We start from the raw sequence: 23,590 nt of genomic DNA, 5'->3' as shown, positions 1-23,590 counted from the left end.
CAGAAGTGCCTTCAGCCAGAGGACATCTGCTCTTTTAGTGGAGAGCATTCACTAATATTATCAAGATATTGGAATTCCCCGAGTCTGTGGTGGATGACTACATAGATTTGGCACGAAGAACCAGGAACTGCTTCTTCATTCTGGAACCTTTCCCTTTTCCTTACTGACCCCTGGACTGTGTGATGAGGAACCAAAACAAACAACTGGAGTTTGCTGCATTGTTCTTGTGAGCCTTGCATGGTTCCATTTTTACCTCTCAGTCCTTTCATTATCATAACCACCAGCAACATTGGAGTTTTGAAATCACTTCCTTATAAAGTAATCTTTCCTTACTGGGCAGGAGACAGAAGGTTCATTGAAGAGCCAAAACTCTAGATTAGGTTTCTGTGTTGAATAGGCACAGTGACTTCACCATTGAGCAGTCCCTCATTTTTACACCTGCCTTTTTGCTTTTGTGTTCACTTGAGGGTACAGCTAATTAGTGTAGCATCTAGCACCAACACTGATTGATTCTTCTTTAATCAATGATATAACAAATGATTTTTTAGCAAATTATTTTTGTGTGTGTGTGTGTGCTGATCCTGGGGCTAGAACTCTGGGCCTGCGTCCCTTAGCTGCTTTTTGCTCAAGCCTACCTAGCTCACTACCACTTGAGACACAGTGCTACTTCCAGCCTTTTCTGAGTAGTTTATTAGAGATAAGAGCTTCACTGTATTTCCTGCCTGGGCTGAGATCCTTAGATCTCAGCCTCCTGATTAACTGGGATTATAAGCATGAGCCACCAGTGCCTGGCTAACAAATTATTTTTTGAGTCCAGATGTTGTGCTGTACAAGCTGTCTTTGACCACAGGGGATAAGACATGATGGACCACAGATACCACAAACACACAGACAATGACTAGAGCCTAAGCATAGGGATAAAACCTTTTGTGAATCTGCAGTGTTGGAAGAGCATTTTCATAAAAACAAACTTAAGGCACTTACATATTTTAGAATCATTGCATTGTCTAATTGTACCTGTAGGTCAGGAAATAGTCTCTGACTTTTTTTCAGGGGGTGTTGAGATTTAACTCAGAGCTTCATACTTGCTAGCTATTGTGATATTCAGAATTGTTGTTTGTTTTGTTTTGTTTTTGCACATAAGGCACATTGAACTCAGGATGTATTTTCTACTCAAGGCTTCCACTTTACCAGTTGAGCCACACCTCCAGTTTAGCTTTTTAGCTGGTTAATTAAAGATAGAGTCGTGGACTTTTCTTTCTTGAACAGAGATTGTTAGATCTCAGCCTCCTGAATAGCTGGGATTACAGATTGAGCTACTGTTACCAAGCCCAACTTCACATTTAAAATTTGAGGATTAGATAATTAGAAAATTTATTTGGTAGGTATTGAAGAGTAAGACAGAGATCCATTTATTGAGCTGTCAACCCTAGATGGTAGTGAGAAGAATAATTAATGCCATTAATGAAGGTAGAAAGAATGAAAGGAAGGATAAAAGGAAGGAAGGAAGAAAACAGGAAGGAAACGAGTGGGGAGGAAAGAAAGAAAGAAAGAAAGGGAGTGCTTGGTGAGAGGTGTAGGACATGTCCAGACAATACTATTTGAGGTGATGTTGGGATGGTGTCTACTGGGATAATAGACAGCTGGAAATACATCAGATGAAGAGAAGAATCGAAGTTGGAGATGAGGAACCTGGGACTCCCTCAACTCCTTAATACTGAAAGCACAGCATTCTGGGAAATCCCACAGTCTCTGGGAAACAGGGACAATTACTTTGGCTGGAGGCATGCATTTGAAAGCCAAACAGGAAATAGTTGAAGCAATGTGCCTGGAGAGGATCTCTTAAAGAGCCTTAAGAGAGATAGGAACATGTTATAATCAGGACGAAATGTGTTCAGCCAAGTAATATTGTCTATGAACCTATACTGTGCTGGGTTTTTAAGCCTATACTTGGTTTTGTTCTTGGGGGAAAAGTTGCCTTTTGGGGCATTATTTAGGCAAAAGATCTGATTTTGATAGTCTACTTGGAGACTCCTATGGAAAAGACCTTCATGCAAATGCTTGGGATGTAGAGATTTGCTGACTGATTCAGAAAAAAAAGTTGCTGAGTTACCTGCTGGCTGTAATGATGGCACTTATTGTCACTGAAAAGCATTTGTACTTTCTTTTCTTTGTCAATCTGGTTTTTTGAATGACACACCCAATCAAGTTGGTCAGTTACAGATTATTTATTCAACTGTTTCTTAAGCTTTGTGTTGGGTACTAGAACCTGTTCCTGGTACTGTGAATAGAAAGATGGTCAGGACAGAATATCCCTTATTTCGTGGAATTTTTATTTTAAGGAGCATATAAAAAGTCATTAGCTATCAGATAGCAGTATGTACTCTGGTGTGCTAAAGTTTGATGATAAGGAAAAGTGTTTCCTCTTAGATCAAAGTGTTATTTAAGCAAAGATCTGAATGATGAGAAGCAACAGCTTTTTGGGGATGAGCTTTCTTAGCTAGTGCAAAAGTCCTGAATATTTAAGAATAGAATGGAAATAAAGGAGGAGGCTACAGTGCTTGATAAGAAATGTACTCATTGGGCTGGGAAGGTGGCTCAGTGGTAGAGCGCTTGCCTTGCATGCCTGAGGCCCTGGGTTCGATTCCTCAGCACCACATAAGCAAAAAGAAAAAAGCCGGAAGTGGCGCTGTGGCTCAAGTGGTAGAGTGCTAGCCTTGAGCTGAGGAGCTGAGGGACAGCGCTCAGGCCCAGAGTTCAGGCCCCATGGCCGGACCCCCCCCCCCAAAAAAAAGAAATGTACTCTTGCCCATGTAATTGTAACCCCTCTGTACAGTATTTTCACAATAAAAAATTAATAAAATTTTTTAAAAAAGAATAGAATGGAATATGATCAAGTTGAATGAGGTTAAATAAAGTAGGCCCAAATATGTATAATTTTGTGTTTATAAGGAATTGCTCTAAACCCAAAGAGATGGGTACTGTACATAAGTTAGTAGTAAACCTGATCCAGAGTCTCCCTGTCTCTATGTATCCATGATGTGTCCTTAGTTGCAGCTCAGGCAGCTCTGGTAGTAGCCCTGTTTTAGTCTTCTAGTATGGGAGAGCAAGCCACTGAATTCCCCTGTTTGTAGGGAGAAAGGTTAGTAACTTAACTCCACTGGAACCTGACTCCATAGCCATTATTGATGGATGTTCTGTTTCTGGCCCAAATTCTTTTGTCTGGCTGGTGGTTAGGGTCTTGGCTCAGAAAAGATACAGACCTAGCAAGCAAGGGAATCTTGAAATAGGATCCAATGGCAAAGTGCAAATTGGAAACTAGACAATTAAATGGTTCTTCAGAAAAGCTTCTTTGGTCCTGGTGAATTCCAGGGCAGAACAAGGAGGTTTAGAACTTCTTGTAGGAGAGATGGTAGGAATGCCTTGAACATTACCCAGAGCTCCTTCCTGAGATTTCTGGATCTTGAGCGGTGATCAGAGAAAGCCCTTTTTTTTTGGTGGGTAGCGGAGGTGGGGGTGGGGGAGGGCATTTGCCAGCCTTGACCTTGTAGAACATTCTTCTGGCTTCATTCGGAAATTCCCCAAATTAACAAGGAGCTATGGTTCCTTAGTGTGCATACTCAAGGGAATAAATAGGCCTGGCTTAATGTTTGTAGTTAAAATAGCCAAGAATCTAAATCAGGGATCTTGGCCTAAGATATTTCTCCCAATCTTATTATCTACCACTACCTCAACCCCTTTTAAGCTGTCTACCATTTTATATGCACAACCTTCAAAGTTTACCCCAAATTCATTTTTCTCATTCTGCTACACTGTACTAACACTTGTTTACCTTATTTCTAGTAGTTGCTTACATAATGGGAAACTTAGAGAAAGTAAAAGTTCTTGTGAGATGCACTGTTTCAAAAACATTTTATCAATTTGAATGAGAAGGGTTATGTCTAGAGACCAAAAGTTGAGGCTGTGGAGTGTTTGTGATATGTGTTTGTGTGTATATATATGTTATATGTTACTTATGGAAACTAGCAAAGAGAATAGAAGGTCTGTGTAGAAATTTGGACAAGTTATGTTTATATGGGTGACCTATCAAGGTAGGAGAATTTGATCAAGATGGAAGAGGAGTTAGGTGAAGGTTGGTTAATAATCATGAGCATTGTCAATTCATATACAAAAGGGTGATGCATGGTGACATACATGCTCCCGTCCAAGACCTACTTTTCCTTCAAGCCCTTTGTGTGCTAAGCCAAGCAGACCCGAGAGGCTCAGCAGCTATGCTGAACTGCTATACTAGTATATTAGTGCACTTGACAAAAACAAAGGAAGTAGGAAAGTGCCTCATCTCCTACAATTCCTTTTTCTCTTACTTTTTTTCTCATAGTAAATTCTTACAGGAGATGGCAGTATTATGTATAAGCCAGATGGTCCTGAAGTGGGGAAAAATAAAAGTAATTGAAATTCATATGGAACATTAGATTCAGTAGTGTTCTATTTCTTTACTTCTGTAACTCCCAATCTTTCTTGGATGAATGGTGCACCAAAAAATAACTTTTCCTCTAATTCTGTTTTTATTTTCTTGCCATCTCATTAAGTGAACTCATATACACTTTAAAAAAAATAGTGGTTCAAAAGGAAGAAAAAAATAGTAAGCTAATATGTAACTATGTCTCTAGCACTTAAATAATTTGAGAAATTTGTATTTCAATTTTTGATGGGAAACTATTAGGACTACATAATCACACACACACACATACACATACACACACACTACACATTTCATACATTTTAAAGTAGAGAAAATAACAAATGAATCTCCTATATTTACCACTCACATTCAGTATGTATCAAAGTATTGCCACATTTGCTTCATCTGTCCCTATGAAGTATGTCTAGATTTGTGATGATTACTTGTACTTCTCTAAAAACATGGACTTTTTATTTCATGTCTTAAGTGCCATTGGTGTATCCTATAAATAAGTCTCTGGTGTCATCTCATGTCTAGAGCATGTATAAATTTCCACTATTATTTGGCAATATTTATTTTTCATTTGACTTATTTGAATTAGGATCTAAACAAGGTTCACGCATTGGGTGGCTTTTTAATGTCATTGAATTGCTAATGGCTCAGACTTTTGACAGTTGTTTTGGTGGCTGAAGGAGTGGGTAGTAAAAAGAAAGGATGAGGTCTTGGGCTTTAATTCATGCTAAAAGGAAACCTTTAAAACCACAGAGCATAGGGCCAGAGGCTTGGCTCAGAAGAGATCCTGCCTCACTAGTGTGAGGCCCTTAGTTCAAACCCTTAGAACTGCCAAAAGAAAAAAAGTTGAGAAAAGCTAATGTAAAAAAATAGGTTGGGTAAAAAAATAGGTTGGCAATGTGGCTTAGTGGTAGAGTGCTTGCATTCATGAAGCCCAGGATTTGATTCCTCAATACCACATAAACAGAAAAAGCTGGTGGCTCAAATGGTAGAGTGATAGCCTTGAGCAAAGCTCAAGAACAGTGCCTAGGCCCTGAGTTGGAGCCCAGGACTGACAATAAAATAAATAAGTAAGTAAGTAAATAAATAAATAAGATAAAACCATAGAACCTGTTTTTTGGTTTTGGTTTTTGGTTTGGTTTGGTTTGGTTGGTCATGGAGCTTGAACTCTGGGCCTGGGTGCTGTCCCTCAGCTCTTTAGCTCAAAGCTAGTGCTTTACCACTTGAACGACAGTGCCACTTCCAGTTTTCTGGTGGTTTATTGGAGATAAGAATCTCATGGACTTTCCTGCCTCAGATCTTGAGCCACCTGCGCCCGGCAGCACCTGTGGTGCTACATATACCTAAATTTGAATTGCTATTTGGAATTAAACTGATAACTATTTTGTAGCAGAGTAAAATTTTTTTTTTTGCTAGTGGGTCTTGAACTCTGGACTTGGGCACTATCCTTCAGCTCTTCTGCTCAAGGCTAGTGCTCTACCACTTGAGCTAGAGCGCCACTTCTGGTTTTCTAGTGGTTTATTGGAGATAAGAGTCTCATGGACTTTTCTGCCCGGCATGGCTTTGAACTGTGATCCTCAGATCTCAGCCTCCTGAGTAGCTAGGATTATAGGCGTGAGCCACCGACACTCTGCCAGGGTAGAATTTTTATTTTTTAACTCTCAAAATTTTTAAACTCTCAAAAGATAGAATTCTCAGCACAAATTGGAAATCAATTATCTTTAAGCTTTCTTCAATTAGAAAAAAAGAATACTTTTTCCTTTGAACCATATCTTTATTTTTACATTAATTTCATTTAAGTCTAGGCATTATCCTCTTTAAGATAAATTTATCTACCTCCCATTAAATAACCTCTTTCTTCAGATGTTACATAATATGATAGAAGTTTAAAAATATTAAAAAAATTAAATGTTCTTAAGCACATTAGGATAATAGTGTAGTAGAGCAAAAAGCCTGCTTGTGTAGTTAGTGTTAATATAACTGGAAAATATTGTTACCTCTTCCAAGATAACTTGTATTCTTAATAACCATAAACCCTGGCTCAAAATTTTGGTCACATTTTGAGAGAGATGAAAGTAATTACTAAAATATAATTTAATGCTGTATAATCTTTGTAAATATAGAACATAAACTATAATAAATTATACATTTTTACTTTTTTGTTGAAAATCTTCGTATGTGTGTATGCCTGTTGATATCAGGACTTGAATTCAGGGTATTCTGCTCTTGCTTGACTTTCTTGCTCTTGGCTGGCACTGTATCACTTGAGCTACACCTCTTAGTTTTGCTAGTTAATCAGAGAGGGAATCTCACAGATTTTTTTTTTTTTTTTTTTTGGCCTGGGTTGGCTTCAAACCTCACTCCTTCAGGTTTCATCCTCCTAAGTACCTAGGATTACAGATATGATCCACTGGCACCAGCCAACTATTTTCTGACAGTGTCAGTTGTACATTAGTAGTTTGTACTTTTTCCTTTGGGTACCTGATAATTTCAGATGTTTGCTTATGTCTACCTTTTAGGTGCCCTAATGTGAGTCTGCAAAAGCTACCCGAACAATGGTTATGGAGTGTTTTGGAGGAAATTAAAAACAGTGATCCTTCATCCAAACTTTGTGCTACGAGGCGCAGTGCTGGGATTCCTTTCTACATACAGGTGGTACTTTATAAGGCTATAGCTGTTTTGTTTATTTGTCCTTCAGTAATATATTCTAACCCCCTTAACATGTGAATGAGCATAATGTGAAAGGGACATTAATGTCTTATGAGTTTGTTTGAATGTGTGGACAAGATGTTCTGTGACAGATCTGTTCTTGGAAGAAACCCTGTAAGAGGTCAATCTTGTAATATAAGCAGATAGTGGTATAGATTTCTGTCTGTATTAAGTAAGCAGACATCATTGTGACTCATTCATTTCATTGTAGGATATGCAGGTTGCCTTTTTTTCCCCTACTAAATTACAACAAATAACCTTTCTGTCATTTGAAGATCTTAAGACTCTATAGGCAACCAGTGTTAACAGTTTCTTAAAGTAAATCTTTTTCGTTGTTGTTGGTGGTGTTGGTGGTGGTCATGGGGCTTGAACTTAGAGGGTCTGGGTGCTGTCCCTGAGCTCTTCAGCTCAAGGCTAGCACTCTACCACCTGAGCCACAGTGCCACTTCCAATTTTCAGATCATTAATTGGAGATAAGGCAGCCTGGGCTGTCTTTGAACTTTGAGCATCAGATCTCAGCCTCCTGAGTAGATAGGATTACAGGCAAAGGCACCAGTGAACAGCTCATAAAATGAATATTAATAGTAGCCAACATTTATTAGTGATTATTTCACATGTATTTTCTCATTTAATCCTTGGTGAAGCTGTGAGATAGGTACTGTTATCATCCATTACACATTTTTGATGAAGAAACTAGGGTTTGTACAAGTTGACCTGTCAAAGGCCACAAAGTCGTAAGAACTGAACCAACCGGAGTCTTGAGCTTAGAACTGTAAACACCCAAGCCCCTCTTCATGGGAGGATTTGTGTGTCTTAAGTGCAGCTTCTTAACAGAAGACATGCTAGACATACTGTTTGCTCTTGTTTTTTATATTCATACCTGAAAGATAATTCAGTGTCAACACATCTAGGTAGTGCTGTTAATTAATTGGTAAACAGTTTCTTTCCACCAAGTAAGTAAGACTATTATTTTCATGATCTTCAAGAATAAAAACCAGTTTCACCCATTACTAAATTAGACCCCATCCTATTCTATAAGTGTAATAAAAGCAAAGAAGATAAATGAAATTAATGCCCATATATATATATTTTTTTTCTCCCCCACCCCTTTATTTATTTATTTATTTATTTATTGTTTACCAGTTCTGAGGCTTGGACTCGGGGTCTAGGTGCTTTCTCTTAGCTTTTTGCTTAAGGCTAGTAGTGCTCTACCACTTGAGCCACAGCTCTATTTGTGGGTTTTTATTTTTATTTTTTGTAGTTTATTTGAAGATAAGATTCTCATGGACTTTATTGCTTGGACTGGCTTCAAACCACAATTCTCAGATCTCAGCCTCTTGAATCACTAGAATTATAGTTATGAGCCATGGGCACCTAGCTGATTTCTTTTTTTTTCTTTTTCTTTTTCTCTTTTGGTCCTGGGGATTGAACCCAGGATGTTGCAATTGCTAGGCAAGCAGTTTGCCACTGAGCTACATCCCAGCCCCCACCTGATTTCTGTCTCATAATTCCCAAAGTTCCTTTATGATTTTGATAATAATTGGACAACAATTGAATAGGTTGTTGACAGGTCAGTGGGTTAGTTCTACTGGATGAATTTGATGACCTTTAGAAATTAACTCCTTCCTGATCTGACCCAGTCTGGCTCAGGGTAGTTCAGTCTCTTGTAATTCTTTCTGTCCTGGTGTGTTTATGTTCATTTTTCTGTCAAAGGACAAATGTTATGGTAACCACAAGGTCCTGTTGCATGTTTGTGCTGTGTCCTTATTATATCAGCTAGAGTTGAGTATTGTTCAGAATAATAGAATAGTCAGCAGGAGTACTTTCTTACCTTAAGTCTTGTTGGGCAAAAGTGCCATAATTTTGCTTGGTTCTTTGGTAATAAAAAAAGAAGCTGTGCTTCTCAGAAGACACTTCAGTAATGAATGTAGCTTTCTTATTTTGGTTGAGTAAACTCTAGATTATTAGAAATATCTTCTCAAACAATCCCATTTCTCTTAGCATGACTTAACAGTATGGTTGTATTTTTTGTTTTGGTGGAAACCTTTGATTAATGTTAGCTGTGGGGAAAAAGCTATCTGCTTAATTTATGAACTTTTTGTGTAAACAAAATTTGTTAAGTATTCAGATAAATTATATATACATAACATAAATTATATATAATCCTATATTATGTATGCACATATATATATATATGGTACAGAAGACATTGAATAACCCAAAACTTTCTCTTGGGGAAACCAGTAGCTATATTCTACAAAAAGTAGATGTAGAGGGAGTCTCAGAATGTGACTAGTGATATTTTTTGTTCTTTAACAGCTTTGTTGATAAATTCACTTAGGGGATACTCTTCATGTATTTAAAGTGTATATAAGTCATTGATTAGTGTATTCACAGAGCTGTGCAGCCATTAGCACAATTTAATTTTGGAACATCATGCAGCCCTCCTCAACTTTATTAACACTCACTCCTATTTCACTCTGCTTCTGCTGTTTCCAGCCCTAGGCAACCACTAATCTACCTTTGTCTCTAGATGGTTTGTCTCTTCTGGACATTTCATGTAAATGGAACCATGTAGTATGTGATCTTTGGTGTCTGGCTTCCTTCACTTAGTATTAATGTCTCACGTATCAGTATGTCATTCTTCTTTGTTGCTTCAAGTGGGATAATAGCCATTTTTATGTGTGTTTTTAAAAAATATTGGCAAAGTGTTAGCCACAGTAAATATACAGCTCATTGATAATTCAAATATAAAAATCCCTTTGGAATTTCCAGTGTTCCTTTTTTCCGCATGGAGTTTTAAATACCCTGATATGATTGGTCTTTCAGGAGTAAACTCTTCTGAGATGAATAGCTAGTCAATCTCTAGGGAACTTAAAAAACATTACAGAAAATTTCATTCATAGGGTTTTTATTATTGTTCAAGAGAAATTTTTATTGGTGTGTGTTATCAAAATTGGGAATTGTTTATTGATCTGGAACTTGCCACAAGATTTTATTGTTGCCTTGTTTTTTAAAATAGGCATTATTAGCATCTGAACCAAAGAAAGGCAAGATGGATTTGTTAAAAATAACAATGAAAGAGTTACTCTCTTTGGCTGGGCCTACAGAAGACTCATGGAGCACAGTCCCCCAGGTAATAATGGAAATATAGCTTTCCTGATAGGAAGGCAATGGTTTTTAAATCTGGGCTGTAAGTTGGTTAAAAAGAAGCATCTGCTGAAGATACAGAGCTCTTGAAGGTAGGCTAATGTTTGAAGTTTTATATGAAAAAAAATTTTAAGTTGTTTTGATCTTTCCTGATCACAAAATGAACTATTACTTTGGTTGACATATGTTGATAAAAATTATTAGTTTTAAAACTAATGCAAATATACAACTGATACAGCATATTGTAATAGTATTTATATTGCACCTAAAATTTTGAAAATGAATATGCAGTCTAACTTTAAAACTTTGAGTTGATAGACTTATAATTCAACAATTGAATCTTTTCCTGAAATATAATACCTTACTGTTGGTGCATTCACAGTTATGTTTAATCACCTTTACTCACTACTTATATATGAAATTGGGTTAAACATGCCTCCTGGGTTGACTGTACTACTAAGTTGTAAATAATACTTCTTGTACCTTGTAGTCTTGACATTCTCAGTGTTTCCCAGTGGTGGGTGGCCCATGCTTAGTCAGACAGACAGTTGTAGTTTACAATTAAGCATAATACCTTACTGTGGTTTTATTCCAGAGCCTGTGAGAGGTGTTAAAGATGAGCCCAGGGACAAAATATAACCAGACTAGAATGAAAAATTGTGTTTATTAATATGTGTATATAGTGGTCAATGAGAATGAGATTTCTGCATTATCTCTAAGCAGTTGTACAAAAGGTTTCAATTCAATATGTCATTTTATGACTACAATGCATCTTGATCAATGTCATCCTTTCCATCATTAATTTAAATTTAGACATTTAGCCTTTTTTTTTTTGTCAGTCGTGGGGCCTGAACTCTGGGCCTGGGTGCTGTCCCTCAGCTCTTCAGCTCAAGGCTAGCGTTCTACCACTTGAGCCACAGTGCCACTTCTGGCCTTTTCTGCTTATGTGGTGCTAAGGAATCGAACCCAGGACCTCATGCATGCAAGGCAAGCACTCTACCACTGAACCACCTTCCCAGCCCCCTAAACATTTAGTCTTTGACCAATTTTCCCACTATCTTCTTATAGTTTATCTGTTTTGATTTTTTGGTCAGTCATGGGGCTTGAACTTGGGTCCTTGGCACTGTCTCTGAGCTCTTTATGCTCAAGGCTAGTGCATACCATTTTGAGCCACAGCACCACTTCCGGTTTTCTAGAGGTTAATTGGAGATAAGAGTCTCACTTTCTTGCCCAGGCTAGCTTTGAACCTCAGTCCTCAGACCTCAGCTTCTTGAGTAGCTAGGATAAAAGGTGTGAGATACCAGCACCTGGCTATTTGTTATTCTTATTGTGTATCTTTGATATATGTCATTGTGCAAAAAAAAAGTACAGTAACAAGCAACTTTGAAATTAATTAAAATTTAAGGAACATTATAGATAGAGTTACATACATAGTCAGTTCGTTGCCGTCTTATTCCCTTTCCTTCTCAGGGTCACAAACTCAAACTAGTATTTATTATTTTTCTACATTTTTGCCATCTTTTACATGATCCACATACTATTTTTTAAGATTAGTAAGCTCCAATTCATTTTCATTTCTGAACAGTTTTAAAAATGTGTGCATTTAGCTAAATTCTGGTGGCTTAATCCTGTAAACCTAGATATTCAGGAGGGTGATATAAGAGAATTTTGATTTAAAGCTTGCCCAAGCAGAAGCATCTGTGAGACACTGTCTCTAAAATGAACAGCAATATTTAGGGCTGTTACAGAGAGATATGTCATGTTTCCTGTCATTCTTTTGATTTCCTGTATTTTGTTCTTTTTTCCTTTTCCTGTGTTTACTAAATTGATCTTCTAGTGATTTTTGTATGATGTGTTTCTTTGATTTTTATTGTTTTCTTCAGATTGTATTTCTCCCTTTAAAATTCTTTGTAATGCTGGTTTAGTAATCATGAGTTCCTTTAATTTTTGTTTTTGCTATTCAGAAGAATAGCAGATTGGATCAAAAACAAGATCCATCCAATGTATTCTGTTTTGGGTTATTTTTGAATTGAGTAAAGCTTTCACTATTTACATTATTTTAAAAATATATTACCTGTATGTCACATTTATTGAATAAATGAATGATATTAATGTGATCTTTGATTAAAGAATTCAGATACAGACATTTGCACACAATAACATAAAGAACCATCAAGAATGTCATAAATGCTGTCAATCTAACATAATAGAAAAAGGAGAAACAAGAGGAGTGGGGGGGGAGGAGGAGGAAGAAGAGGAAGTAAAGGAAGAGGAAGAAGAGGAGGAGGAGGATAGGAGGGAGGAGGAGGGGGAAGGAGGAGGAGGAGAAGGAGAGAAAGAGGAGGAAGAAGAGGAGGAAGGAGGGAGGTACAGTCCCAAGCATAGGGTCTTTCTTTCTTGCACCCCCCCCAAAAAAAAAGGACAGCAAAAAGCTGGGCTGGAGGTGTTACTCAGCAGTATAGCATAAGCAAAGCAAGTGTAAGACTGATTTCAAACTCTAGTACCACCAAAATAAAAAAACTTAAAAAATTTTTAAATCGAACCTATTTCTAGCCTAGTTGCATTCTGATCAGAGAATATAAGATAGTGGTTATTTGGTATTTATTGAGGCTTTATCTGTGGCTAGGTTTTAAGTCATTTAAAACACACACACACACACACACACACACAGACACACAGAGGCTCAAATCTGAAATACTAGCTACTCAAGAAGCTGAAATCTGAGGATCACAGTACAAAGCCAGCTTGGGCAGAAAAGTCCATGAGATCTTGTCTCCAATTAATCACCCAAAAGCCAGAAGTAGAACCATCGCTCAAATTAGTAATGCACTAGGCTTAAGAAAAAAAAAATCAGTTACGGTGCCCGGATTCCGAGTTCAAGTCCCAGGACCAGCACCAAAAAAAAAGTTCTTGAAAGGATATGCAATTTTATTTGATAGGTTCAGGATTCTGCATATATCCACCTGATCAAGCTTCTTTTTGTTTCATTGTTCAAATATTACTAGCAGTTTTAATTTTATATTATTTAGTGTTTTTAGTGCATTTCATTTATGAATTGTGTCTTTGTACAATTTTATTTACAGGTTTAGAGTTACCATAGTTTTAAGCCCACTACTAATTTTGAACTTCTTGTTTTAGGTTCATGCTTTAAATATCCTTAGAGCCTTGTTCAGAGATACACGTTTGGGAGAAAACATTATTCCTTATGTTGCTGATGGAGCCAAAGCTGCAATTCTGGGTTTTACATCACCAGTGTGGGCAGTGAGTATTTGCCATTTACTTTCATTGACTTAATTGTGCTTCTGAGTAGGTTTAAATAAACTGACCTGCCAATGGATGATCAAATACATAATTTATATATATACATATATATGTATATATATGTATATATATACATATATATATGATTTTATATATATATATATATATATATATATATATATATATATTAGTGTATTTTGCTAGAGACTTTTTTTGGTGCCTGGGCGCTGTCCCTCAGATCTTCAGCTCAAGGCTAGCACTCTACCACTTGAGCCACAGTGCCACTTCTGGTTTTCTGGTGGTTTATTGGAGATAAGAGTTTCATGGACTTTCTTGCCTGGGCTGACTTTGAACCGTGATCCTCAGATCTCAGCCTCCTGAGTAGCTAGGATTACAGGCGTGAGCCACCGGCACCTGGCTAGAGACTTTTTCTAAGGGATAAATCCTTAGATTAAGCTACATACTGATGTTTTTATATTTTATGGTTTGTCTCATTTGTTGGTTTACTGACTTATTTTAGTAGTTGGTTTAAAGTTTACAATATTTATATTTTGGGATTTGAATTTCTGATCTCATATTCCCACTCTACTTTTTTGCTCACTGCTGGCACTCTACCACTTGAGTCTTGTTCTAGTCTGTGTGTGTGTGTGTGTGTGTGTGTGTGCGCGCGCGTGCGCGTGCACGTGCGTGTGTGTGCATCAGCACTAGTGATTGAACTCAGGGCCTGGGTGCTGTTCTAGTCTGGCTGTGTGTGTATATGTGTTTGTGTATGCGCGCATCAGTACGAGTGATTGAACTCAGAGCCTGGGTGCTGTCCCTTAGCTTTTAAGCTTAAGGCTAGTGGTCTACTACTTGAGCCACAGCTCCACATCCCGCATTTTGGTGGTTGAGGTTAAGAGTCTTATGAACATTCCTGCCCAGGCTGGCTTAGAGCATGAACCTCAAATCTCAGCTTCCTGAGTAGTTAGGATTACAGGTATGAACTACTGGCATCTGGCTCTAGTCTAACAATTGTTGTTTAATTGGAGATGGAGTTTCATGACTTTTCTGCTCAGGTTGGGTTTGAACTAAGATCTCTAGGTCTCAACTGTGAGCTACCAGTACCTGGCTATAATATATATCTTTATTTTACTACAGCCTACTCTCAAGCGATAGTATACAAACTCAAGAACTTAGTAATAGTATACTTCTGTTTCTCTCCAGTTTTTGTGCAGTTATTGCTATGTATTTTGTATTTATGTGTGTTGTAAACACACACTAGGTTAATACCTTTGTTTAAACAATTGATTTTCTTTTTACTTTACTGCTTTAATCATTTCTACATATACAAAATTCAGTGCTTAATATTAACATACATCATCATTGTACCGTTGTTACCATGCCACACAGAAGATTTGTACCTCCAAACACTTAACTCTTCATCTTTTACTCCTCAATCCTCTGTAATCTCAGTTCTACTTTCTGCCTCTATGAATTTACTTGGTCTAATATGCTTGTTCTTAGTGGAATCATGAAATAGTTTCCCCTCTGTTTGGCTTATTTTACTTAGTATAATATCCTTAAGGTTCATCTACATTGTAGGATATATCGGAAATTTTATTCTCTTTTAAGGTTGGATAATATTCCATCATATGTATATACTATCTTTTCTTTACTCATCTGTTGATAGACATTTAGGTTGTTTTCACTTTTTGCTAGTTATAAGTAATGCAGCAATGATGACTTCACAAAAGTTATCTTAGTCGCTGCTTTCAGTTCATATATCATATGGTAGGTGTAACTTAGTGTAACTTTCTGGAGAGTCATCACCAATTTTCTACAGCAGCAATGCACTTTTATACTTATCAGCAATGTATAAGAGTTCCAGTTTCTTTACATCTTCAATAATGTTATCTTACATCTTTTAAATGATGACACTTCCTAGTAGGTATGAAGAGATATCTTAGTCTCTCTCTCTCTCTATTTATTTATTTTTGATCAGCATGGGGCTTAAACTTGGAGTCTGGGAGCTTAGCTCTTTGTTCTCAAGGCTAGCACTATACCACTTTGAACCACAGTGCCACTTCCAGTTTTCTAATGGTTAATTGGAGAAGAGTCTCACAGACTTTCTTGCCTTAGCTGGCTTTGAACTGTGATCCTCAGATCTCAGCCTCCTGAGTAGCTAGGATTATAGGTATTAGCCACCAGGGCCTGGTTTTATTCTACTTTTGATTTGTGTTCCGTAAATAATTTAGTTTATTGATCTAGAAGCAGAATAATTCTTTATTATTGTGATGTGCCTTTCTTTTTGTATTTATATATTAAGTACTACAAATATCTTCTGCCAAAAGTTGAAAACTCAAATACAGAGCATTAAAATGGAACAATTTAAGTACTATGTCAGTTTCCTTTGTTTTATGATCGCTCTGCAGAAACCTTTTGATTCAATACCATGTACACTTTGTTATATTTTAAAAGTTTTCAATAGTTTCTTACATGATTACTGGGGGAAGGGGACCCCAAAATTTTTGTTTGCTTTGTTTTTCATGTCATTGTAACCTTTAGAATAGAGGCAAAATATCCTGTGGTTTATAGGTGTTGAGTGTAACTTACAAAAAACAAAAACAAAAAATGGTGGCTCAAGTCTATAATCCTAGCTCTACTTAGGATGCTGAGATCTGAGGATTATGGTACAGAGCCAGCCCAGTCAGGAAAGTCTGTGAGACTCTTACCTCTAATTAACTACCAGAAAACTGGAAGTGGCCCTGTAGAGTGCTAGCCTTCTAGTCTTGAGCAAAAGTGCTCAGGGACTACATCCAGGCAGTGAGTTCAAACCCTTGTGACACACACACACAAACACACACAGTGAGTTCAAACCCTTGTGACACATACACCACACACACACATACACACAACACCCCACCTGACAAAGGGAAAGGAAAAAAACAAGATCTGAAGTCTGCAGAATGGAATATTTGCTAGAAAGGCAAGCTTTCCAATAAATGATATGCACATGGCATTTCCTACCTAAATAGTAAGCCTCTAAATGAGAATTAGTCTATTGCAGTGTAAGCCAAAGACAGAGACTTCCTGAAATGAATAATTCACAACGTTACTCAGAAAACTAGACGTCTTCCTGTCAGAGATACAGACTTCTGGAATTCTGTCTAGGAGTATTACATGGTGACTCTTGAGGACATAGTGTTTCCCTTTTGCATTTACAGGAAGCAGAACAGTACCTGCATACAGTCAGTTCAGTCAGAGGTAAGGAATGTGATTCAATCATAAGGAAAATGAAAGATCATCAAACTGACTCCCAACAATATCTCTATTGTTTTCTTCAGCTAATTTCAGATAATACAATAGGTTTCTGTAAAAAGGTTTCATGAGATTAAAACCTGGTGATTTTTCAAACTTTTGTTTATACTCAAAGTTTTAGAAATGAATGACCTTTTTTTTAAAAAAAAAAAGAAAAGAGTAATTTTGAGGACCCTACACGTAATATATGCTCCTGCATAAAATTTGAAAATAAAAGCATAGTAAGAAGTGTAAGAGCCATCTGTTATAGCACCATCCAGCTATCTTCTTAATGCATTTTCTTCCCCCTTTTCCCCCCATGTTATTTTTATTTGTTAATTCTATCTGTGTATACACACCCAGAAAAGGCTACACACACATACTTCTGTGTAATTTTCTTAATAATCTTTTTTTTTTTTTTTTGGTGCTGGTACTAGGGCTTGAACTTGCATTTTCTTTTTTTTTTCTTTGGTCCAGCGTGGGGCCTGAACTCTGTGCCTGGGTGCTGTTCCTCAGCTCTTCAGCTCAAGGCTAGCGCTCTACCACTTGAGCCACAGCACCACTTCCAGCTTTTTTTTTTTGCTTATGTGGTGCTGAGGAATCGAACCCAGGGCCTCATGCATGCAAGGCAAGCACTCTACCACTGAGCCACCTTCCCAGCCCCATGAACTTGCATTTTCACTGGGCTCTTTTGCTCACTTCTGCCTTTCCTTCTGGCTTTTTGCTAGTTGATTAAAGATAAAAATTTCAAGGGTTTTCCTGCCCTAGCCTGCTTCAAACAGTGATTCTCAGATCTCAGCCACTCAGGTAGCTAGGATTATAGACATGAGCCACTAGTGTCTCCGATCTCAGTCTCTCAGGTACTTAGGATTATAGACATGAGCCACTAGTGTCTGGCTTATAATCTTTCTTTTTAACACTGGTTATAAAGGAATCTTTTGCTTCTGTTACTGTGTTTGTTTTACTAGACAAAATGTAACTATTTTGGTCCGTGTTTTATTTTATCATAGTTATATTGCCTTTCCTTTTCTGTTTTCTCTTTTCTCCCTCTTTTTCCTTCTCAGTCTCCCTCTCCTTTTCCTTCTTTCATTTATGTACATTTGCATTGCTGGGTATCAATGCCAGGCCTCATACATACTAAGCAAATATCTACCTCTAGCTATATCTCAGATCTTCTTTTTGTGTTGATGGGATTTCTGGGAAGGGAAGATGTCTTTATCAGGTCATCTGAAACCTAGTAGTCTGGGGGCTATTTGAGTAAATTGTGTAGGAAATATTCAAGAGTCAATACTGATGAAGTAACAAGATGGATTGATTTGCTGTTTGGGAGATATTAGGCGGGGCACAGAGTAGGACTTGTTGTCTTACTGTAGAATTAATCTCCTTAACTGTTCAATTTTAGGATTTCATTGCTATTTTTGGGTGATTTGTGCTGGTGTATCTCTAAAATCACTTCTAAGGCTTCTGTGTATAAATGGAGGTCTGGGTTTTTAGTGGAGAGGTTAGTGGCTAATAGGACAAATGTGGCTGACACTGTTTTATTTGGCTTCCACCATGGTTTTCCACCCTTTAATTTGTTGCCAGCATTTCAAAATAGTGAGATTTCACATAAAAGTAAGTGTTTTTGGATTTTTTTTTTAAAAGGAAAAGCAGAAGATGTGACAACACTTCTTTTATCTTCCCTATGGCAAAGAGTCTGCTGAATCTGAAACACTAGCTCTGTTGCTCAGTGCAACAGAAACATTTCTGTTCCCAATTCTTATGTTAGTTGTTTCAGTAAGTTGTTTTCTAAATCTTGCATTATTACTTTGGATGACCTTTCAGCTTATATTGCTAGTTAACATAACATATGATGATACCTACCTAATGAGAATTTAAGTTCTGTGATGGCAGAACTATGCATTTTCTATTTCTGGGTGTTTTCCATAGTGCTTTGCACACTGAAGAGGAGTCAATAGTAATAGTACATACCTACACATTTCTACCTGATTTTAAAAACCAGTTGTGGAATTTCAATAATACTAGAATATTCAAGAAATTTTTATGAAATTTCATCTTAAAACATTGGTTTGGAAATAATTCTAGTTCATTCTTGGCCTTTGTTTGTGTGTTTTTTTGTTTTTTTTTTTTCTTTTTCTGTGAGAAAGAAATCTTTCTTTGTAACCCAGGCCTCAAATTCAGGATCTCCTACCCCAGTCTCATAAGTGCTTGGACTATAGTGTAATATACAGTATAAGATTATAGTATAATATATAGCACCATGTTCGTCTCTCATTTACTATTACTCATCAGCCATCTCATATAACTGTAGGGTTAATATTACTTGGTTACTGCCATTGTGAGGTTAATAAACAACATCTTAAATATTAATTATTTTTGGCTGTATTCATTACATGAATCTTATTTTGGGGAGGGGGGTAATTGTTTTGGGATTTGAATTCAGGGCCTGGTGCTGTCACTGTACCATTTGAGACACATCCACAGCCCATTACTTAGATTCTTTAAAATATTAAAAGTATTTTCTCTGGCTGGGAAGGTGGCTCAGGGCTTGAGTGTAGTGTGCTTGCCTTGTATGCATGAGGCCCTGGGTTCGTTTCCTCAGCACTACATAAGCAGAAAAAGCCGGAAGTAGAACGCTAGCTTCGAGCTGAAGAGCTGAGGGACATCGCCCCATGACCAACAAATAAATTAGAAGAACTAGGTCTTTCCTAGAGTATTCATTGTCCAGAAGGATTATGTGATGATTCAAGTACAGACATCATGAAAACGATGAATAATATTAGAAGTATAGGAAGAAGTGTGTTATATATATATTCAGATTGTACAGCTCAATTTAAAAGTAGCTGTTGAATCAATTACTATAAAGGTTTTTGTAGAAGTGGTCTTAGTTTACGAACAAAAACATTTAGTCCAATTGGGTAATGGTTTTGAATATATAGTTTAAACATTATAAATATTGATTTCATGCCATGAGTGTTTAACTGTGTGTTTATTTTTACATTAGGTAAGAAATTCATCCACACTTCTCTTTAGTTCCTTGATCACTAGAATATTTGGTGTTAAAAGAAGAAAGGATGAACTTTCCAAAACAAATAGGTAAGTTCCATTTAATGTTAACTTTATCTTTATATGATACTGTACTAACCAAAAACAATTTGTCAAAATTCTGCTTAATTTGCAAGGTGCCAGAGGCTTACTTATAATCTTAGCTACTCAAGAGACTAAGATCTGAGGATCGAGGTTCAGCCCTAGCCTGGGCAAGAAAGTCTATGAGACTCCTCTCTCCAATTAACTACCAGAAAAGCTAAAAGTAGAGCTGTGGCTCAAGTTGTAGAATGATAGCTTTGAGCAAAATACCTTCTCAGGAACAGATCTCAGGCCATGAGTTTAAGCCCCAAGACCAACACCAAATTAAAACAAAAGCAAAAATATCCATAAAAATACTATAGCAATTAACCTATGCTGCCAAATTTTAGACCCTTAGAGCAACTATTTAATAAGTCAACCTTTCAAAATACAGCAAGGTAGCAAGGGCTGAAAAGCAGACTTGTTCCTCAGTATATTAACTAAAGTTATTTTCTTCTATATGTTTTTCAAGTATTTCAGAAATGTCCTAACCTTCTTTTCTTTTCCTTCCTTCCTTCCTTCTTTCTTTCCTTCCTTCCTTCCTTCCTTCCTTCCTTCCTTCCTTCCTTCCTTCCTTCCTTCCTCCCTCCCTCCCTCCCTCCCTCCCTCCCTCCTTTCTTTCTTTCTTTCTTCCTTTCTTTCTTCCTTCCTTTCCTTTCTTTCTTTCTTTCCTTTCTTTCTTTCTTTCTTTCCTTTCTTTCTTTCCTTTCTTTCTTTCTTCTTTTTGTCAGTCATGAGGCTTGAACTCTGGGCCTGGACATTGTCCCTGAGCTCTTCAGCTCAAGGCAAGTGCTCTACCACTTGAATCACAAGAGTATCACATCTTCCTGCCCGGGCTGGCTTTGAACCGCGATCCTTAGATCTCAGCCTCCTGAGTAGCTAGCATTATAGGAATGAGCCACTGGGGCCTGGTCTAATCTACTTTTTCTGGCGTGTGTGCCTTAGTTGGAGTTTATTTGTGATTTTCTTATCAGAATGACTTCCAGATTAGCTTTTCCTTGAGCTCTCTTGAGGAAACAGATTTTGGTCACCTACAAGTAAATAATACTTTCTACTTTTGGTATTTAGTTTACTCTCTTAACTTTTTTTATATAATATCCAGAAGAAAGCTTATGGAACAATTTGGTAGTGAATATTTTTTCATATATAATATAACAAATTGTTCTTAAGGAAGTTATTAATAGTTTTCCCTACTTAGCAGTTCAGTGGGCTTGAAGTTGTTAACACTAGATGTCACTGTCGCTGCATGTTTAATTTAACTTTGAGCCTCATCTAGGTCTAAAGACCTTTCTCTTGAGACTTAGATAAAAAATTCAGAACCATTTCCTCTCGTGCCTAAAAAAGTTTGCATGCTTCACCTTTAGGTTTAGACTGTTGTTTATTAAATACATTTTTATGTGATGGACATAACTGTTAGAAATTTAAAATAACATGAAGTAATTATATGACAAGCTGGCAGTAATTTTAGTAAAGCCCACTGTGTTAGTTCTGAATTGTCATTTAAATAGCTACTTATCACCCTATAACATTCACCAAATATTTTAAAGGAAGGTAACTGGCTTTAAGTATAAATCCCCTGAGTACATACAGGAAATACCAGGGAATTTTTCTTCTTTTAGAGTATAGTTTTAAAACAAAACATTACTTCTTAAGAAGGATGATTATAATTTTACTTTTTAGTCTGTTCTTAAGGTAATTCTTCCTGACAGTAACTTAGAGTTACTATTTGTTTTCCTTTTGTGCTAATAATTCTATAATATGCTATGGTTTAAAATATTTGGGCCATGTTATAAGGCCCTAATAAGTAGTGATATAAATATTAGATTGTCAAACAAGTAAAACTAGTATTTGAAGCTGACTTGAAAATGAAGATGTGCTTTTTTTTCTCTTTCATTTATGGTTTGTTTATGTTCAGTTTGAAATAGATTCTTGCTCTATAGTCCAAGTTGGCCACAGACTTGTGATCTGCCTGCCCTAACTTCTCTAGTACTAGAATTGCAGGTGTATGCTACCACACCTTTCTTCCCTTTTAGTTTTATGAAGAGACTGCATATTTAAGAAAATGATCAGATTTATTTCATTTAGATTGCATCTGAAAGAGAGTAGTGGTGTAGGGCAATGTTTCTTTTTGCCAGAAAAGATGCAAGTCTAAATCCAACCTCTGGATATTCTCTCCCATTCCTCTCCCTCCTTCCCTCCCCCCTTTTTCTTTCTCTCTCATGTGTGCGCATGCACACACACACACTCTCTCTCTCTGTCTCTCTGTCTCTGTCTCTCTTTCTCTCTCTCTGTCTCTCTCTCTCTACTCCATTAGAAATTCATTTTGGGTGCTTGTAATCCTACCTAGTTAGGAGGTTAAGATCTGAGGATTGACGTTGGAAGCCAGCTAGGGCAGACTCTTGTTTCTAATTAACTACTCAAAAAAAGCTGGAAGTGAAGCTGTGGTTCAAGTGATAAAGCACTAGCCTTAAGCAAGAAAGCCAATGGATAGTATTTAGGCCCTGAATTCAAGCCCTAGGACCAGCACTCACACATATACACACACACAAAATTACTTCACTTTGAATAAAACAGATTGCAAAATGACAGCTTTCCTAGAAAGAGGGAAGCAGAATGTTTGTTTAATTCCTTGAGTAAAATTAAAAAGTAAAATGAAGGAAACAGAATGTTAATAATTTATTTTGATTTGATAAACATTTTTGGTAAGAGTCCTTATCTCAGCAATCTGAAGATTAATATATGACATCACCTATATAGGTTACTGTTTGTCTTTTTAATCTTAGAAAAATATACTTCTTGGCAGCACTCATTAGATTTTCTGCATAAAACTTATTTCTTAAATTTGCAATTGTTTGTGACAATTCTTCTGCTTTAGTGGTTTATTTGTTTATGTCTCTTTGTTGAAATACTAATCCCCTAAGGGTAGAAACATTTCCATCTATTTCTTGTATATATAATGAGCACTTTAAGAATGCTAGAAATGATGGCTTGTAGATTGGTTACTTAGTGATAAAATAACTAACTTCAGGACAGTTAAATTTGATTTCACAACTGAAGATGGTCCTGCATACAATCTTGTAAACGTATGCTTTTGATCTGAAAGGAATTGGACATAAAAAGAACATCTGGCTTTTCCATCTACTGGGGAAAAAAATATCTCTCGGAATAAACAAACTTTGTTTCTAGGCATTTTGCTGCCACTGGAGATGACCTTAATAGACTCATTTATCTACTCTGCACTTCAGTTTCTCCATCTACGTGTCAGGAACAATAAGATCTAGACCCTGCCCTATGGGATTTGTGAACATAAAACAAACTATCAGATGTTTATTTTCTACTCGAAGTCCTAAGCAATTAGAGATATGATGTGCTATTTCTCTCTGCCAATGTTTCTGATATGGTACTCATTCATTTGTCTTAGAGTTTGGTTGAACTTTCTGTGGCCAATATTGGAGTTAGTATTTTGCTATTTTTTATTTACCTGTTGGCTTGCATATAGAGTCTGACATATAGGAGGCATACATATAGTGTCTGATATATAGGAGGACATACTTGCTTCATGAATATTCAAATTTTGTTACTAGAGAGACAGAA

At 36.8% G+C, this 23,590-nt stretch overlaps 1 protein-coding gene across 3 annotated transcripts in view; it reads left to right on the top strand.

The window, feature by feature from the left end:
* Thada (thyroid adenoma associated) overlaps nucleotides 1–23,590 on the top strand; it is a 314,583-nt gene that overhangs the window by 70,024 nt on the left and 220,969 nt on the right. For 2 of the 3 annotated variants that reach the window (XM_013017946.1, XM_013017947.1), the window contains exons 23-26: nucleotides 6,994–7,126; nucleotides 10,206–10,319; nucleotides 13,472–13,594; nucleotides 19,875–19,966. In XM_013017946.1, coding sequence (XP_012873400.1) covers nucleotides 6,994–7,126; nucleotides 10,206–10,319; nucleotides 13,472–13,594; nucleotides 19,875–19,966 — 462 coding nt within the window. Of the gene's footprint in view, nucleotides 1–6,993; nucleotides 7,127–10,205; nucleotides 10,320–13,471; nucleotides 13,595–16,797; nucleotides 16,838–19,874; nucleotides 19,967–23,590 lie in introns of those variants that run through there. The other variant, XM_013017948.1, reaches the window with a different exon arrangement.

Source organism: Dipodomys ordii, unplaced genomic scaffold, assembly GCF_000151885.1.
Source record: "Dipodomys ordii isolate 6190 unplaced genomic scaffold, Dord_2.0 Scaffold37, whole genome shotgun sequence".
Classification (NCBI taxonomy): domain Eukaryota; kingdom Metazoa; phylum Chordata; class Mammalia; order Rodentia; family Heteromyidae; genus Dipodomys; species Dipodomys ordii.
Note: the sequence above shows the minus strand (reverse complement) of the source record. Positions and strands in the feature narration are given on the sequence as shown.